At 31.0% G+C, this 20,360-nt stretch overlaps 2 protein-coding genes across 8 annotated transcripts; one reads left to right on the top strand and one right to left on the bottom strand.

Moving 5' to 3' along the window:
- Positions 1 to 742: 742 nt before the first annotated feature.
- Positions 743 to 9,225, top strand: LOC118038088 (uncharacterized). 7 transcript variants are annotated; one of them, XM_035044383.2, is made up of 16 exons: positions 743 to 882; positions 988 to 1,190; positions 2,749 to 3,148; positions 3,232 to 3,409; positions 3,524 to 3,663; positions 3,763 to 4,990; positions 5,090 to 5,190; positions 5,371 to 5,515; positions 6,007 to 6,075; positions 6,202 to 6,247; positions 6,345 to 6,709; positions 6,795 to 6,874; positions 7,007 to 7,142; positions 7,697 to 7,898; positions 8,012 to 8,094; positions 8,832 to 9,225. In XM_035044383.2, the coding sequence occupies exons 2-16, from the start codon at positions 1,073 to 1,075 to the stop codon at positions 8,964 to 8,966; spliced, it is 3,426 nt and encodes a 1,141-aa protein (XP_034900274.1). In that variant the 5' UTR covers positions 743 to 882; positions 988 to 1,072; the 3' UTR covers positions 8,967 to 9,225. The 7 variants fall into 7 exon arrangements, 6 of the variants coding, with proteins under 6 accessions (XP_034900274.1, XP_073264267.1, XP_073264266.1 ...); XR_004685715.2 differs by adding an exon at positions 8,325 to 8,632 and having other exon boundaries at positions 790 to 1,190; positions 8,832 to 8,959; XM_035044385.2 differs by having other exon boundaries at positions 790 to 1,190; positions 8,325 to 8,974.
- Positions 9,226 to 10,163: 938 nt separating this feature from the next.
- LOC118038089 (large ribosomal subunit protein eL37x) lies at positions 10,164 to 11,766 on the bottom strand. Its single transcript, XM_035044387.2, has 4 exons — positions 11,611 to 11,766; positions 11,360 to 11,495; positions 10,574 to 10,675; positions 10,164 to 10,437 (listed from the first exon to the last, which is right to left on the bottom strand). The coding sequence occupies exons 1-4, from the start codon at positions 11,611 to 11,613 to the stop codon at positions 10,391 to 10,393; spliced, it is 288 nt and encodes a 95-aa protein (XP_034900278.1). The 5' UTR covers positions 11,614 to 11,766; the 3' UTR covers positions 10,164 to 10,390.
- Positions 11,767 to 20,360: the final 8,594 nt, after the last annotated feature.

Genomic DNA, 20,360 nt, shown 5'->3' with positions numbered 1-20,360 from the left:
AACCAAAAAACTTAGTCAGCATATGGAGGAGGGAAAACAAACATGATCATTATAGTTATTTGTTTTCTGAATTTGTTTTATATTGATTTTAAAAATAAAAAAAATATTATTTTAATATATTTCTAAAAAAATATATATTTTAAACCACAATTATTATCATATTTCTAAACAAAACCTACTTCTAAAAAAACAACACTATTTTAAAAAATAAAATATAAACTAAAATCTCAAATACACACAAATACATGGAAACTAACAGAAAAATCTTAGAATGTATTTGGTCCCTTTATGTTTGTTGCATTATTATGTGAGATTAACACATCAACCTATTTAATAATGAATTGTTGTATTATACTATAAGTAAAGTTTTTTAAATTAAAATTATCATAAGGACATAACTTAAATTAAAGAATTAAATATTTTCTTTAAAAAAACTAAATGAATTACTCTAAAAAATAAATATTTCTTCGAAAAGAATAATAACAATATTGCATAGTTGTTTTTTAGTAAATAGAACTCCTAAATTAATAATTTAATTAAGATAAGATTTGAAGTGATTATTTAAAAAAAAAATATTTAGAGTTATTAAATAAGTAATTAAATATTAACTAATTACTATGATAAAATAAAAATTGATTGAAGATAGTTAATTCTTAAATATTTAAGGTCTTTTTTAATTTTTAAAAATTAAAAAATCAACTTTTATAAAAATCATAATCAGAAACCTCTCAGTTAGTTGAGAGGAGCTTATGATTCGTGACTCACAGGGTGACGGAAAAGAAATCTCACATGCACATTGCGCACGCAACTCAAAATAAAGAAAAATGGAAAAGAGAAAAAAACCGTTTTGATTTATGGATAATCAATCTCAACGATCACCGCGTGAGCTTCTCTATCAATTAAATTAGGAGAAATGGATAATAAGGTTCTCTTCAATTCTCCACATTTTTTAATTTACTTGTTTTCTGCTTCACATTCTTTGATCAGGTCGATTGAGGAAATGATAGAGAGAAATGTATAGATTGAACGAGATTTGGATTTGAATCTGCTTCCCTTTCTTTTTAATTGTTTGATGAATGCGAGAATGAGCACGCAAAGGCAGGTGATTGTACGGGACTTAGTGGAGGAAGCCAAGAAGAGGATTGTTATTTTGGTTATTTGTGTTGTTGGATTATCTTATCTCATGTCCTGTAAGTTCCTCTCTCTACCTCGTTTTGCTTTTTTTTTTTTTTTTTTTCCTTTTAATCTGTGATTGTATCTGAATTGAGACTGACTTAATTAATTAATATAGCCAAAATTTATGCTAATAGTCTTGTTTGATTTTTTTTTTCCTTACCTTTTTAATCAGATTTATAGATGAGCAAAACGTTGATAATATAGGAAAGTTAGCACTGGGAAATTGAATGCTGGAGAGTAGCATTGCCAGTTCTGATAAGGATTGTTATCTTAATAAGGTTAATATCTGTGTTTGAGATGGCACCTTTACTCTTCTCTGGTATTGTTTCTGTTGGTGTGTGTGTGTTATGTGGCTTTGACGTAGTGGTTGGACGATCAATGGGGTCGGTGAAGGGAGGAACGGAATTAGTGAGAAAGGGTAATTGTAGAGGGGAAAGCATTTTATGCTTTCAAAAATGATATGACGCGGTGCTTGAATATATATACACCATGGCATATCCAGATAAATAACATGCGAATGTATGTGTTCTGATTTGCTATCTTTTCAATGTTGGATAGGAACGATGCTATAATTTGTGATGTCTCTATGTTTATGTTTTACATGCTTATTTCTTCTGAAATGCTTGAAAATAATGATGTGGTAAGAGAGTGTCTTTTGTTTTCATATATTAAGGAATTTATCTTTTCTTTTCTTTCTTTATGTCCCAAGGGAGTCATGTCAGAAAGAAAGGAAAAAAAACAATGATAATCTGATAAATTGGGGTCCAGTCATACTAATAAAATTACTATAAAGAACTGCTAATAAACATACTGCAAAATATAAATCCATGTAAAAATGAGTGATCATAAATGGACATAGTAGAGTGAAGATATCTCTGCCGTTAGTAACCATAAATTAAGGTTTCAAAATGGAGTAGATCAATGACTTTGTAGTTTGATGGTAACCTTCATTTTTGCATTGAGGCATGTTGATTGTGAACAATCTGCAATGGCATTTTCAACAAAATTTTTGCATATTTAATTAATTACCAGCAGGAACAGAGCAAAAATGTAGAGGCTGCCATGAGACTTTGTTTCATTGTGAAAAGCAAAGATGGCCAATAAGCTCTAGCTCAATTGACTTCCTGCCCTTTCCCCCTCCCCATTTCCTTCAACTTGAGTTTGAGCCTTCATATGGACCAAAAATACATGACAGTGTAAAAGCATTGGATGAAGAAAAGCCCATGGTGAATTATTTATAAACATTGTGGAGGAAGTAGCATGACCAGAGCAATTAATGTCTGTAAATTCTGTTATACTTTGGTGTATACAGTTGCTTTCCTACAAACAGAGAGTCTTGGGGGGGGGGATTTCACTCTTTTATGCATACATTCATAGAGAACATTTGCACTACATGAATGGTTGCTGCTTTCAGCAGTTAAACTAAAAGATTTGATTTGTATGGGTTGAGAACATGAAATTCTGGTTAGTTATTTTCTGGCTGTTTGTACATTAATGTACTCTCTCTCTCTAAGCAATGCCTTCTTGTATGCTTGTCTTTAATTGCAACTTACACTCAGTTGCCTTTTTCAGTAACGAGTGCCTCAGTTTGGGTCAACTTGCCTGCTGCTGCTTCCTTGATCATTCTCCTTCACTACTTTTCCCTGGATTATGAAATGCGTAAGAAAGCTGCTGCATATAACAACAAACCAGCCTCCACAACATCAAGCACACTGTCACAAAACAAATCTCTTGAATTTACCAGGGTTGTTGAAAAGTCCGATTGGAGAAGGAAAGTGAATTCGCCAGTTGTTGAGGATGCAATAGATCATTTCACTAGAAGTCTAGTCTCTGAGTGGGTGACAGATCTATGGTACTCTCGTTTAACCCCTGATAAAGAAGGTCCGGAAGAACTGGTGCAGATAATGAATGGTGTTCTTGGGGAAATTTCAAGTCGCATGAGAAATGTAAATCTTATTGATCTACTGACAAGGTTGCAGTTCTTTTTCTCTTCACCTTTCTCCTACTTGTCTTCAAGGGTATTTGCTTTGTCAATAATAATCTCGGGTGACACAGGGATTTTATTAATCTCATCTGCACCCATTTGGAGCTTTTTCGTGCCATTCAAGCAAAGATGGAAAAGCGACAGTCTAGTGTGCTTACCATTGAACAGCGAGACAAGGAACTAAGACATGTCCTGGCTGCTGAGAACAAATTGCACCCTGCTTTATTTTCTACTGAAGCTGAGCACAAGGTTGATTTGTTTATTTCTTTGTTCATTAAATCTGTGAAGTCATCTAATCTACACATGTTGCCTCTAATGGTAAGGATTGCAAGTTTAGTGACAACCTCTATCACTTATTGTCAGGTTTTGCAGCATCTGATGGATGGTCTCATTTCTTTTACATTCAAGCCAGCAGATCTGCAGTGCTCTTTCTTCCGTTATGTTGTTAGGGAACTTCTTGCTTGTGCGGTAATGCGACCAGTGTTAAACTTAGCTAGCCCAAGGTAGTCTTTCATTCTGCTTTTTTTTTTTATTTTTGTGTTGTCATTTTCCCTTTCTTTCATTTTTCTTTCTTTCTTTCATTTTTTTTTTTTCTTTTTCAGGTTCATAAACGAAAGGATTGAAAGTGTTGTCATTTCTAAGGCTAATCAAAGAGTTGCTGCAGCACAAGAGACATCTCATTTCAAACCAAATGGGTCTTCAAGGATCTCATCCAATCATTTTTCGAGGTTTTTAGATCCTACTGATACTGGGGTTGAACTTGTGCAGTTAAAAACCGACCAATGCAGAGGTGGACCGGATGCCCCTGAAAAAGATAAAGTGAATGGAAGCCATATCTCAAAAGATCCATTACTTTCCATTGATACCCAATCTTCCCGCACATGGAGCTCGCTGCCCATGAATTCCCAGATTATTAATGAAGAAGGAATCCAACGACATTTTTCAGGAGGAGAATGGGGTGAGAGGTTGGATATGATGTCTCGCAGAAAGACTACAGTCCTTGCTCCAGAAAATTTTGAAAACATGTGGACAAAAGGGATAAACTATAGAAAGAAAGAAGGGGAAAATCGATTGATAGAGCAAGTCCCTCAGAATTCTTCAGCGAGTAAGTATGTTACATCAGATCATTCAAATAGGCCATCTAATTCCAAGAAGGATGGTGTAACCAAACTCGATGCCCCTCTGGCCCACAACGCCCAGTCTGTGGGTACTGAGCAGTCTACAGTAGAAAACCCTCTACATCATACAGATCAGAATATGTCAAACCATCCACTATTTAGTTCACACAAAGATGGCATATGGAGCCTCATGCGTGTAGATGAGATTGAATCAGGTAGCACTAGCTCTTATACTTCTGAAGAGGAAGATGCGAACAGTGTAACTGGACTTGATTCTCCAGGAACTAAAGTCTGGGATGGTAAAACTAACAGAAACCTGGCTGTTTCCCACATTCATCATCCACTTGAAAATCCTGATGGCCACAGGGAAAAGAAGACTGGCAGAGGGCTTGCTCACTATCAAAGATTATCTAGACACCAGTCTGGCAGTAAACGGTCAAGGCCAAGCACTCAGAAGGTACATGTTTGGCAAGAGATTGAGAGAAAAAGCTTCTTGTCTGGAGATGGACAGGATGTACTTAGTTTAAAAGGACATACTAAAGCTGATGATTTCAGTGACGATTCTGAGGTTGAAAGTTTGGATAGAGTTTACAGTGGAGCAACTGCGTGTTCATCTGCAACATCCATTTCTATTCCTGAAAACCACACTTCAAATGTTAATTCTTTTAAGCATTCATTAATGGTGGACTCAATTTATAAGTTGAGATGTGAGGTACTCCACTTAAAAGCTCATTACTTCTCTCTGCTCAACTGCTTGACCTTTCATCTTCTAATTTAGTGATAAAGGATGCAAACCCTCTTGCTGTTGCAGGTTTTGGGTGCAAATATTGTTAAGAGTGGCTCTAAAACATTTGCTGTTTATTCCATATCTGTTACAGATGTAAATAATAATAGTTGGTCGATCAAAAGAAGGTGCTATGGATTTCTGTCTCGAATTTCTTGTTTCATCTCTTGTTGATGTGTTCTGTAATAAGCATCTTCCATGAATATATTATCTTTCCAATGTCCTCAAAAACATGGTGAACGCATGATCTTTGTAATATTCTCTCATAAAGTTATACAGCTCATGTAACTGAACTTTTCTGCCATCAGGTTTCGACATTTCGAGGAGTTACATAGACGTCTCAAAGAGAATCCGGAATATAGTCTTCATTTGCCACCTAAGCGTTTTCTCTCTAAAGGCTTAGATGTGCCTGTCATACAAGAGCGGTGTAAATTGCTTGATATATATCTAAAGGTCAAACATTTAATCTCACTGTTTTTGTTCCGTGAGTTTGATATCAACGTTAGCTCTTTGATAAGCTGTAATTGTGGCTGTCAATGGAGTTCCAGCCCCAGCCTGATTTTGCAGCTACAATTCCAGTACTTAACATATTTGTGCTAGTGTTTGGCTGCTAAGTACTGGTGGACTACAGTATTATGCTGTAAAGTAACACACACATGCAAACATAAAATTAGTAAACATAAAAAGTATTGTGCATGGAAATTTAGCATTTCTCATTTTACAACCATTACATATGAGTGTGCTTACCACGAGAATGCATTTACATGGCTAATCTAGTACCACACAACCGAAATTCCAAATCATATTATTTTAAAGTTTGCCATTAGGTGAGTGTGCCTAGTGAGAAATAACTCCATTGTTTCTGTATTTAGAAATTTCATTATGCTACTTCATTTTACCATGCCTTAATTCTATACCTAACCTAGCTTGTTGCTGTTTTCCAGAAGCTCTTGCTACTTCCAACAATTTCAGGATCCATTGAAGTCTGGGACTTTCTTAGTGTTGATTCTCAGGTTACATATTTTCTGCTGCCTTTTTAATGGATTTTTATTTCTTCTTTTTTGTTGTGAAGGGAATAGTGTTTTTTTTCTGATATTTCTCCTATACTATTCAGTTGTTATATATTTGGTTTCATGCAGACGTATGTGTTCTCTAATTCGTTTTCTATCATTGAAACATTATCAGGTGAAGATTGTTCAATTTAGAATGCTATCTATTATGTTGATTTTGATTTATTTATTTTGATCTTTCCTCTCATTTCATATGTCTTGGAACTTTCTAGTTGACCTGGACGACAAGCCCTCTGAAAAGAGTAAAAGGGTCTCAAATTTTATTGGCCCTGCAATCAATTCCTTATCCACCAGGAAGGAGCAATTGAGTGCAGAGTGCAAGGAATCTATATTGCAGACAAAGCATAATCTTGGGGCAGATGGGGCACGAATGATTTCAAAAGACACGCCTCGTTCTCCGGTGAAATCTATTAAAGAATCTGGAAGATCATTGAAGGATCCAGGAAGTGATTCAGATATGCAAAAGAAAGTATCATCTGCTAGAAATTTAGAGGAGAATGTAAGAGAGGGTGATAGCTTAGAAGAGATGTCTGTGTCTATTCATGATACTGTTAGTGATCACATGCTCCCTACAGAGGTAATTAAAGTGGGTTAAGAATTGGGCTGGATTGCAGGTTTACCTTAAAAATAAAAGGTTGTCTTACTACGTTTATTGCTTGCAGTGGGTGCCACCAAATTTGACTGTTCCTTTACTTGACCTGGTAGATGTCATTTTCCAGGTACAAGATGGTGGATGGATCAGGTACTCAATATATGGCTATGTAGAGTTGTGGTGGTTGTCTTGTCTCTTTATGCAAGCTATCTTTTGTCAACAAAATGACACCCCACTGTGACTGGGGAGGATATGCTGCTGACATTGATTTGTGCATTGCAGGAGGCAGGCTTTTTGGGTGGCCAAACAGATACTACAACTAGGAATGGGCGATGCTTTAGATGATTGGTTGATAGAGAAAATCCAGCTTCTGCGTAGGGGTTCAGTTGTTGCATCAGGGATCAAGCGGGTTGAGCAGGTAATCTTTCAAGCTTTTCAGTTTCTTCTATTTTTGACAATTTGCTAAACCTTCAATAATGCATGGCAGGATAGATTGGTATTGAAATGCTGGAGTATTTTTATTGAAATGGTTGGTAACAGAACTGATAGATTGGATTGTTGGATGAGTAATTTGGGTGGTGTGAAATCATGTCTATTATTTCTACCCCCACCATTGAACTTCAATCTCCCTATAATCCATCTTTTTTCTGACAAAAAAGGGTGAGATAATGTGGCATATTTTAAAGATGGTCCATCTGAACTGCTTTTCAGTAATGCTGAGTGAGATAGGGTGAGTGAGGTAGGTGGGGATGGAGGGAGAGATATTAGGAGTTAAGTGTGGGGAACCTTTTTTTTTTTTTTTTTCTGTTCTCCCTGTTTTTTCAGCAGCTGGAATGAACTACACTAATCTGAGAAAATGCTGAAGTAGATTAACTTGTCCTTTAGATTGTCCTTGATTGTGTAGGAGGCTTTAGAAAGAAGATTGAGATGCTTGTGTATTATCCTGATGTTAGCTTCCTTGTTATTAAATAGATACTTTGGCCTGATGGAATATTCATCACCAAACATCCAAAGAGACGGCCACCACCCCAGCAACCGACGGAAGTGTCTTCTCCTAAATTGATTTCCCCTCATGGCCAGCAACCCATGGAAGTCTCTTCACCTAGATTGAATGATGAGCAGCAACAACAGGATGCAGTTCGACGTGCTAAATTTGTGTATGAGCTGATGATTGGTAATGTCATTTTTGCTATGCATTCTTTCTTTATTTCTGCATTTCTGAACTTTTATTTTTAAATTCCTGTGGCGAATCTTCCATGCCTCAATAAACCCTGTTTGGGAATGCAGACAACGCACCAGCTGCTGTTGTGGGCCTAGTTGGCCGAAAGGAGTATGAACAACGTGCAAAAGATCTCTACTTCTTTCTTCAGGTATTTTATCTTTCTTGAGATTAAAATCCAAACTTTGACATGTAAAGCATAAAAGTTGCAGCTGATTTTAGATTATTCTGTGTCACATGCATTTAACCTTCTCAAATGGAAATTGATAGAGAGAGATAGAGAGAAGGGGGATGGGGGATGGGGATGGGGGACGTCATCTTTCTGTATTGTCGCTGATGTTGTTTGTCAGCATCCATTTTTTATTTCTTCCTTGGTTTAAGGTGCCTCATTCAGAAGAGCCAACAATTCTTGCGAAATAAATGGTGGTTAATGAGGAAGGGAAGGCACTGAGACTGCTCAGTTTAGTGAATGAGCATTTTGCTTTTGATGCATTGATGACCTGGGTTTGTTGCTTGATGTTACTGTGTCAGCATCCGTTTTGTATTTCTCCATGGTTTGACATGCCTCCTTCAGAACATTTAACAAGGCCTGTCAAATAAATAGTGGTGTCAATGAGGGAGGCAAGCCATTGAGACAACTCGGTTTAGTGAACTGAAGAATGAAAGCTTTTAGTGCATCGACGATCTGGGTAAGTGTAGCACCAGTGAACAGATCAACACCTATCATTCTAGCTGTTAATTTGTGACCCTGAAAGAAGAAAACCATTTCTGGTGTATGCCTTGCACATATATTGTTCGCCATACTCTGTCGAATATTTTTTGGCACACCTATCATTTGTATACAGATGATGTTAATGAGCTTCAATGTTTTTCCTTTTCCCTGCGCAGTCATCAGTTTGTACGAAGCAACTGGCTTTTGATCTCCTTGAGCTGCTGCTTTTGACTGCATTTCCAGAACTGAATTCTGTTTTCAGGCAGTTGCGTGAAGAGAAGCATATATTTGGCGAGTTTAAACCCAATTAGTTAAGCTAATCATATGCCAAGGCCAAGTATACGAGTCTTTCGTGTTTTCTTCAGGTACGTTATTATTTGAGAACAAGTCTCTGTTTTCAATTTTTGCAACTGAAACATTGTCCCACTTGGTGATAGATAGTATCAAAAGATGGTCGAATTGATGCACAGTTGTGGTGCTTTGTTAGACTCCTGTCTTGGCAATTTTGAGGATATTGTACATAAATCATGAAATTAGTAATGTACACAAGGATTCATTATTTCATGTCTACCCATTTTTTCTTTCCCTTCGTTATAGAACTCTCAGCTTTTGATCCAGTGAAACGCCTCCTCTTATAATGACAGATTGCAATCCTGTTGGGTGCTTGTGACAGCTTCAATATTAAACCGTTAAAGATACGGTGACAGTGACTCGTGTCCATAACAAGTTTGGTACTGTTTACAGTGCCTGGCCTAAAAACCAATTCTTAGTATTGCCGTCACTATGCTCCATCATATGACCTAACCCACTACATCTTTTGCAGATTAAACAAAATAACTAAAAAAAATGATCATACATGTCACAAGTGCATCTTACAGCTACAACTCCATGTTTGGTTTTGATATAATAGATTCATGTGCTGGCTGTTCAATTTCTAAAATCTTATAATATAATGAAAGATTAGGATAATAATGACTCGTAACATTACAAGCATTATTCATGTAATGAACCATTACATGATTAAAGCACAATTAGACAAGGACTTAATTGCAAACATGAAAATTAAACTGTGATTCTCATAAAATACATAGAAAAAAATATAGTCAAATATGTATTAATTTATAAATAAAAACAAAATACAAAGGAGAATATTTTTTTCAAAAAATTACAGATACTACAAAGAAACTTATGCAAAACCTCCTCCATTACATTACTAATAGATTTGCAGCCAAATAAAAGAAAAGTAATTAATCATCTCATCTCATCCCATCCCATCCCATTACATATTCATCACATTGCGTTTATATATTTTGAATACATTACTGAACATGAAGTTTACTCAACATCATCCAATCTTTGGCGAGGGGATATATTTGCTTGGACCAACAGATTGCAATAAATTTTAAAACTAATTGTAAGGTCGCCAACTATATCTTGCTACGGATTTTCTGATTTCACAGCACCATGGGGTCTCAGTCAGTAGTCAATAGCAGTTACCAAGCCAGAAATTTTCAAAAACTTAATAAAAAACATAGAGCAAATCAAATAACAGCCGCAACATCCTCTTTTCAGAATCAAACCAGCCACATAATTAGGAAATGTAAAATTATCTAAATAGCATAAAAAAGGTGAATAGCACCATTGAACGACGTTCTAACAAAACTCCCCAATGCATGAGTTGCAAGTAAATCTACAATAGGGTACCCAGATAACACGCTCAAAAATGACTCACGGCTTAAGCAGATGCTGCTGTGCCCTTCTTCCTTGGTTCTGCTTGAGTGCCTGATCAAGAGCAAGCCAACAAAGTCAGAAATAACAGAAAGGAATCTTGCAAACCCAAATATAGCATTAATTAAACTAAAAAGAAAAGCAGTTCATGAAATGACGGGGATAAAGAGCAGGAAATATGCTACATTACCTTCTCTGAAACCACTCTTGAACCTGCGAGGAACATTGCGGAGATACCTCATCCTTCCAGTTCCAGTTGTCTTCCTCCTGATTGCCTTCTCACTCCAGTTGTCTAAAACCACAATAAAAGAACAAACAATCAACCGACTTGTTTCCAGATCAAACTGTACAAGTTCAAGCAGAAGTTTCAAATTTAAAAGTTAACCAGGAGTGGCTCAAAATTATTTATATATATGCATAAAACACTAATTCATGAAACATAAACCATACATGAATGAATTGCTGATACAGATAAAAAAAACAGGTAAAGGAGCTTGAATCCTTACGCGTGGGCAGAAATGGAAACTTGCTTGACCACCACCACCCATACAACATGATGGATTGCACATACAAACAAGCTATACACAACTCTACTACTTAAAAGATAATAGAGTTGCACAACCATGTCACTACAAAGATGCAATTCCCTTGGCACATTTCAAGCATAAACAGACTTCCTATTTGAATATAAAGAACAGAAAAGAAGAGTTGTTCAAGATAAACAGCTAAGCACTGCAAGACTAGATACATATAGCAGTAAAAAACACAGAAAGAAAAGCAAATATCAGATCAATAGCCTGCGCCCAAACTTACTAAAACAAATCAGTGATAAACCTATGCATATGCCAGTACAGTTATAAACAAAGGAGAAAAAACATTAACTTGAAACCAAAAGCAAAATTACTTCCATTCATGTACCCAGAAACATACAGATTCCAATATGAAGAAACGACTAGGTAAGCAATAAAAAACATACATTTCCTCTTACGGGCAGCAGGGAAAGCACAGGCGGAACAACGGCTCTTCTGGAGGTGGAAGCTACGGCGGCCACACCTAACACAGAGGGTGTGGGTCTTGTTCCTCCTCTTACCAAAACTCCCTGTTCCCTTCCCCTGCCATTGTTACAAAAAACACGCATCCATGTAAGCATTAATACATACAGTACGTATATCAAAACTTACAGAAGATAGAGGGAGAAGACGAATGATTTTGTTAGGGGTGTTTTACCATGGCAGCCCAGATGCAAAAAAACCCTAGAAGAGCTCCTTTTTTTCTGGGTTAACGAAGGACACAGCGGCTATATATATCATCCACCTAGGGTTTTTATTTTTTGGGCTACTGAGAATTTGGGTTTTTTACCACTGGTAAACGATTTAAGCTCACAACACATGATAAAAAAGGTACTGGGTAAATAATATATTTTGACTTAACTATTTATAAAAATTGCGGTTTTAAAATAGTGGTTATATTAAACAATTGTTATTATTAATTGTGTATGTATTAAACAACTGTTAATGATAATAATAGCTCTTTAATATACAAAAGCTAATATGAATAGTGGTTGTGTTATTTTCTTATATTTAGCACAAATTTAATGAATGAAACAAATTCTAAACTAAAATAACTGAAGCTTTGATTTATATGTTGAGCTCAAGTACAGATAAGTTTAGATAATTACTATATTCAAAACTTTATAAGTATTTTCTCTTGCGCAAAGTCTAAAATGGATCCAATTTTAGTGGTGGATGTTCCTTTTTGATGCTGTAGACTTACTTCTTTTAACTATTTTATGTATCTATAGTCTCTCTTTTAAGGACCCAATTTGGTTACAATAAGGTTTTCTTGGTCTTAAAACAAGTGGAGGTGCATTTCTTTGAAATTGTTTGATTTTGTTTGCTTATTAAAAGGGCCATTATTGCTTATTAGCATGGTTTTTTTTTTTTAAATATAGGCAAAATAATATAGTTTGAAAAAAAAGAGATAAAATAGCACGGTTTTTACATGTTGTGACTAGATAACATGATACTCAAGCTTGTCATTATTCAGAAATGTGACATTTCAGAATAATTATGAATGTGGTTGCACATGAGAAGAGAGGAGAGAGAGAGAAAAAGAAACTAGTGGCACACCGAAGCCCCGATCACAACACCACTAGTATCATAAGAAAGATTTCGATGAGACAAATCTCACGATAACAATAAAAATCATCAACATTGACTCGAGTGTTCTATATTTGTTATTCATAGATGCAGCAAATGTTTTATCTCTTCTCTCTTTTTTTTTTTTGGTGCAATTTATTTTATGGTTTTTTGAAATTTTATATTTTTGAATAATAACAAATTTAAATGTCATGTTTTTCATCATGACATGTAAAATCTACTGAAAGTGTGTACAAAAACAGTGTAATTTGAACGAAAACCATAAAATTCGATACTATTCCGTATATAATAATACACTTTTAGCATTGATCGATTGGTGGTGGTGGATATTTTCAAGTGTTCTAATTCCTTAAAAAAATGTGAGATTTGATCATTAGTCAAATTATCAGTATGTCGTCAAATTTCATCAAGCACATATATCAAGATTTGGATATTGTGATATTAAAATAAGTTTATGTGGCATGCATATCTATCAAGTAGATCAGCACCAAACCAATTCAATTTAATCTTTTATAAATTGGGACCAATTAAAACGCAAGAATTTTTTTTTTTTAAAAAGGATGTGTGAGAACTGTGATAGCGGATCAATGATTCTTTTAAAAATATTTTTATTCAAAAATATATTAAAACAATATATTTTTATTTAAAAAATTATTTTTAATATTACAAAACAATCTGAATACATGCTAAACATGTTGTATGCCACATTTTATTACTAATTTTCACGTGTAATGGGTGGGTATGTACGGACATGAGTGCCTTGATTTATATCTTAGGACAAAGGCCATTCTTCCCAACTATAATGTGATTCTCTGTTTGGTAATCTAGCTAACATTAATCAAGTGAATCCCAGATATTAAGATTTATGACGAAAACGATGTCACTTTTAAGCAAGTTGGTCCTCTTTTTTATGATTCTGAAATATACAAAAATTTAAAGAGAGGGTTAATTGAGTAAATCCCACTAGAGATGGGGGATGCAATTGAGAATATAAATGATAATTAGTTAATACCTGGTGGATGAACATGTTCCCTCTACTATATCTTAAATTAAATCGGTGTAGTAGTTATTGTTTAAATAATGTTTTAAAAAATACATTAAATAATAATTTTTTATTTTTAAAAAATTATTTTTAATATCAGTATATTAAAACAATTTAAATATATATAAAAAAAAAAATTTAAATAAAAAATTATATAAAATTTAGAAAAATTAAATTATTTTTTTATATGTATTTGGTAAAAACATTTTGGATCTCCGTCGCTATCTAATGAATGAAAAATGGGAAGAAGATGTGTGATTGGGATATTGATTAATGCAAAGACTTTTTGCTCTTAGCTAAAGCTTACACGTCGTAAATTGACGACAAAAAAGGAAAGGGAAAAGAAAATCCTTGACCTTATGCCCACCGTTTCGGAATATTTCTTAGATACTGTTTATTTTATTGTTTTAAAATGAAAGAGGTGGAGATGATTACGTCTGACTTTTTTTTTTTTTTTTTTTTTATTATATATATATATATTATTTTAACCAAACATATTTTTAGTTTATATCTTTTATCCTCGAACACTAATAAACCCTATCTAAAAATTAATTCAATACCTCTCCTTTTCTTTAAAGTTTACACAAAAGATTCAGTTGGTGTGATATCTGATATGGACAACCACATAGTTCTCTGAGAACAAGAAATTGACCCTTATTTTTTTTTTTATGGCATCCAATTAAGACAAATAATAACGTGCAGAAAGCTCTTACGCATTTGTTATTTAGTATGTTTAGGAGTATGATTATGTTTATTTTTAAAAATAATTTTTATTTAAAAATATATTAAAAATATTTTTTTTATTTTTTAAAAAATTATTTTTAACATTAACACATTAAAATAAGTCGAAAAGTATCAAAAAATATTAATTTAAAATAAAAAATAAAAAATTTTAATTTTTTTTAAATACTTTTAAAATACAAAAAAAAAATATAACAAAATTAATGGAAAAAACAAGAAGGGGAATTAAGACTTCAAGCTGTGATCCCCAAATGCATGGACCCACTCCCATGCTATCTGTTACACTGTAAAAGCATGGGTGATAAATAATCAATCAATATTAATAAATAATCCTTGGTCTGAATTTCAAATTATATAATATTAAAGTTTATCTAGCGTGACTTGTTAGATTTAATTAGTGGATTCAAACTGACTTATTATTCAGTTCAAAACTCAATCTCACTAAAAAAATAATTGAGATGATGATTATCTTAATCCAACCCATCACATGAGTAATGAACCTAGTTAGATTGAATTATACAATAATAAAATTATTTTTTCTTGAAGAAAGCAACCATTGCAAATAAAATTCTAGTATACTTCTTCTTTTTTTATTAATATTTTATTTTTTATTTTTTTTTGTTATGGATTGTTAATGTGATAGATATAAAATTAATCTAGATGATTTTTTTTTTTTAAAAACATCTTTTTTATTTTAAACCCCTTTATCTAATTAATGCACTTTTCTTTGGCATTTTTTCTCATCAAAATATTTATTTTCTTAAATCATAACTTGTCATAATCTAAAAGCAAGTTTTATTAAAAAAAAAACCAAAATTTCAATAATTTTGATGTAAATATATGAAAACAACACACTCCTCATGTGTTAGTGAGGGGTGTGGGGCTTTTTAGAATCTATTTTTATTTAATTATACAATAACAAAAATAAGTATGCATATAAAAGACAATAAATAAAGTTTAAGAAGAATATCTTATAAAAATCATGAAGAGCTGCATAAAAAAAGTGTTCGCTGATATTATATAAATATATATTTTTTAATTAACTCATTCTAATTAATTTAAATTAAAATTATGAGAAAAAATAAAACATAAGGACCTTTAAAAACAACATAGTTTTTGGCTATCAGAGAAGCGGCTGGAAAATTCAAGTTGGAGTTTCTTGAATTTAAAAAACTAATTTTTTAATCTACTTTCATCTAAAAACACTTAATAAATACATTTATAATCTCAATAAACTAATTTTTTTTTTAATTCAAAACACCTCTAAACTGGTTCTAAAACACAAAATAAAAAAAAATAAAATCACTCAACCTTAGTCTACTTTTTTCAACAAGTTAAAATACTTAAAAACACTTAAATGAAACCCGATGATATAAAAAATAATTTGTTTCGTAGCTAAAATTTAGTTATTATCAACTTTCTCTCTTTTCGTTGTTTTTCGGTAACCCATCTCTCCTCTCCAAATCAAGAACTAAAATAATAAAATAAAAAAAAAGTTTTGAACCAAAATAAAAATTACAAAAAATAAAATGACCAAAATGAAAAATGAATCAATTTCAAAGAAAAATCTGGCAGAAAAGGGAGGGTTGATTTTTCAAGCAGCAAAACTAATATTTTTCTTTTTTCGCAAAATAGAGCATAACAAAATGTTGGGATGGTTTTTTAACCCTTCATGTTTAATAATTTATCATGCTAAAATCCAAAATTCAAATTAAAAAAAAAACAATTGGTGACTAAGAAAAAAGAAAGCTCGAAAAACCAAAAAATCACTATTATATTGAACAATCTACATGTGAGGGGGGCTATTGGAAAAAAGCACGGGCTGAGCAGTATTGAAAAATCCCTTATGGTAGACAAAATATCAAATTTAATCTGTAGTTTTTATTTTTTATTTTTCAAGCTATAAAACCATATTTTTTAATTGAGCATAATTAAATACCATGTTTTTTTTATTTTTTTACATCTTGAAAACCTCATAGCTAGCAAAGCAAAACAATTTCTCAAGCCAAATAATAAAAAAAAAACAATGCAGCGTGCAAGAATTAAAATTAAAAAAAATAGTATGGTGACTGAAATTAAAAAAAAAAAAAAAACTCAGAGAGAAAAAAAATCATTTTTCAGGGCTACAGGGGAATCTTCAGGCCTTTTAGTTGTTTGTTTAATTAATTAATCTTAATAATTAGAAAGGACAATAAAATAAACTTATTATTTGACATGGTTAAACAAAGTGTGTTTATTTTAATTTTTAAATTGATGTAATTAATTTTCAGAATTGATATTACAACTTATTTCTGATGGTTAACCGGTTAGAATTGAATCATGTTAATTGAATCATTAAAAACTTAATTATAAATTCAATATTTTAATTGATTTAGCTATAAACTCAGCTTAGATTATTATTATTTGTTGAATCTTAACTTTTTAGGATTAACAAGCCAAGCCCAGCCATATTTAACAGCTAACATTGAGTGTAGTTATTTGAGGACTAGTATTTGCCGTGTTACTTGAATGAACGAGTTAAGAAAATAATTAGAGTTATTTTTTAAAATATTTGTTATTAGAAAATATATTAAAATAATATTTTTTATTTTTTAAAATCATTTTTAATATTAGCGCATCAAAATAATTCTAAAAATACCAAAACAATATTAATTTAAAATAAAAAAATTAAAAACTTTATTTTTTTTTAAAATATTTTTAAAACATAAAAAAAACAAATAAAATCTTTAAAAATAACTCCTGAAATGCCCGCATCTTGAAGTTGATTGAGGGTGATAGCTATTTCATTTTCTAATAAATTAAGTTAACCCTATTTAATCATTCCTTGTACGATAATTATTTATGACCTGATTCATGTCATGGAAAATCATTTAAAAAATGGTGTTTTTTTTAATACAGTAATATTTTGCAATTATCCTATTAATTGATTTCACATCATACAATAAATCATTAATATGCTACTAAATAAAACATTTAATTAAGTAATTCAAATTATTTTGTAACTATAATTTTATTATTATTATTTTAAATTAAGGTTTACTGGCATGTAAAATTATAGTTACAAAATAAGATATTACCGTACTAAAAAGCTTTTAATAGTTTTCTTCTTTATGATATCATAATTGTTAAACAGTTTTCTGAGGTTTATAAAAATTTACACTGTATTGTTAGGTTCTATTTTTTTTTTAAGTGTTTTTTTTAAAAATTAATTAATTATTTTTTTAATTTTAAATTAATATTTTTTTGATGTTTTCAGATAATTTTAATGTACTGATATCAAAAATATTTTTTTTAAATAAAAAATATTATTTTGATATATTTTTAAATAATTTTTTTAAAAAAAATAACTTAACTTATTTTATAATTTGCTTTTGTGAAAGCCAGGGAGATTCTTTTTTCCCTCTTCTCTATTAGTTAGTGAAAAACATCTCAAACTTAGCTTACATTTCTTATGATTTTTAAAAACTAATTTAAGTTGGTTTTTTTTCTCTCTTAATTCAAAGAAAGTTAGAATCGTGTTTTGCTAAAAATAACCTGTGAGTTTTAATTAAAAAAAATTATTATAGAATTTAGTTAAGATTCTACTTTGTCAAGAGTTAAAACTCTAACTTATAATTTATTGATTATAACTTAAACTATGTTTTTTAAAATTGTTTCCAGACATTGTTTTGTTAAATATCCTACTACCTTAACTCGTTTTTATTATAAATTATTTATAAAAAATAATTTTAAACTATCAATTGAAATTAAAAATTATTTTTCATAAATTATGAATGAATTTTCTCAATGCAATAATTTTATTTCGTAAGGATCTATAAAAAAACAATCCCAATTCCATGAGATGACAAAACAGGCCAGGACCTCTACATTTTTTAAAAATTTCTCAAATTGGGAGTTCAAAATATAATATATTGACATATTTCGATATGATATAATATAAAAAATTATGTAATGAGATTTAAAAATTAATTTAATATAATATAAATACTTATTACTTTTTTATGAATGTAGTATTTCAAATATTCTTATTTTAGTCTTTGAATATTAAAATAATATAAAGACTTATTACTTTTTTTTATGAATGTAGTATTTCAAATATTCTTATTTTAGTCTTTGAATATTTAAAAAAAAATAATTTTAGTGTTTATGTTCTATTTTTTTCAATCAAGCTCATGTTGATTATTTTTAATTATTCTTATATGTATTCTTTTTTTATTTAATTATAATTAACACTTGTACTTAAATGTAATAAGTTTTTTTTTTAAATTGTATTATCTTTCAAATACGTGCACTATTTTGCCAAAAATCCTATTACACACATGGTGTGTCATTTTGATGGATGAAATATTATAATCAAGGAGAGCAGCTTCTGATTCATGTCCTTCTCAATTATGCACTAGAAGTCACGTATTGAGTCTCGAAAGGCCCGAACTGTGTCTAAACTAACTCGAGCTGAACTAACTCAACAACTGCCCTTTATCCATTTACGCTTACAAATCTTAACCATTGATCTTAGTTTAAAAGATATTCAACTCTATTTACAATTATCAACAATTAATGTTATATATTATAATATAATTGATGCAGACATAAGTTACGTAAGAAAATAACAATATAAAAACCATAAGAAAAAAGCATTGAAATAAAAAAGTTTCATAAGCGAGTAGCCACTAGAAACTAAAATTTAGAATTTTATTTTCTTAAAAAATAAAATATATCTTAGTTATTTTTTAAAAGGTTTACAATAACTTTAAATACATCAGAAAACTCTACTTCTAATAGAAAACAATTAGAAATAAAAAAATAAAAATAAAATAAACAAAAAATCCAAATTAAAACAAAGTCCAAAAAAACATATGAAAAATAATAAAAATTAGTATATTAAGAGCATTGATGCTTCAAACACAATTCTAGAAGATTTGATAGTCCATTCAAAAATGTAGTTGGTTGCTCTAAAAAAAAATTACTTATAGAATTACATGTAAAAATTTCAACCCGATTAAATAGTTAGATTTCTTGTTATTATAGTTTTAAAGAGCTAAGTCCTGATCATTCTAAATATTTTTTTAAACCTACATCTATTTTATTGGTCTATAAAAATATCTACTTAGCTATTATATAATTTATTTAGGTTAGATTCTTATATAGTAATATTAAATCATCACTGGATACTTAGAAATGCTTGTGTTTACAACTTCTATTAAATAATATTTTTATTTGATCATGATTTAAATTTGAAGTTTAAGAAATATCTCAAATAATTAATATGTTTCCATGGTTACGGGAATATTAAGTTATAAAGGTTTCGAATTATAAAGCCGCACTCCTTTTCAGTTTCACGTAAGAAAAAAAAAAAAATTGACTTCTAACGTATCCTTAGCGATACCTCTAGTAGCAAATAAAAAAGTAACAAAGTAATTATCTTGTGTAACATAAAAATATTATTTAATTCAGTTATTTTTTTTTAATGATTAATAAAGATTCCATGAAAAAGACTTTTCTGTTCTTATACAAATATAAATGATTTTGTCAATCATGAAAAAAAAAAAATTACTATGAAAATCCACAATAAAATATAAATATGTGCACAGTAAAACTCTAACTCTTTTACGTTTTATTATAATGGTAAACTAATTTTGTCCTCCCAAAAAAAAAAAAAAAAACCAAATATAGGTGAAGAAATGCAAGGAAAAATCGCTTTCTCGTGTCCTTTGGGTTAGGCTGTCAATATCCTCCATGGAATATCAGTACCACCTAAAATCAAAATTAAAAAAATAAAATAAAATAAAATTTATGCACGTGGTTTTTTTTTTTTTTTTTTAATTCAAGTGACCTTAAATAAAGAAATGGGGGAACAGAAAGGCTCAGAGAGCACCAAACGTGCACGCTAAGCCCACTTTCAATTATTTGTTTTCGTGCAATGCAATGAATATTTAATTCCACCAATTATATTTACTTACTTTAGGCTCCTCTGTATTTATCTCTTACTCCAAGAGCTTCTCTAGTTATTGACGCGAGTATTCCACTAATCTTCA

Source organism: Populus alba, chromosome 3 (assembly GCF_005239225.2).
Source record: "Populus alba chromosome 3, ASM523922v2, whole genome shotgun sequence".
Taxonomy (NCBI): Eukaryota; Viridiplantae; Streptophyta; class Magnoliopsida; order Malpighiales; family Salicaceae; genus Populus; species Populus alba.
This window is presented reverse-complemented; position numbering and strand designations above follow the sequence as displayed.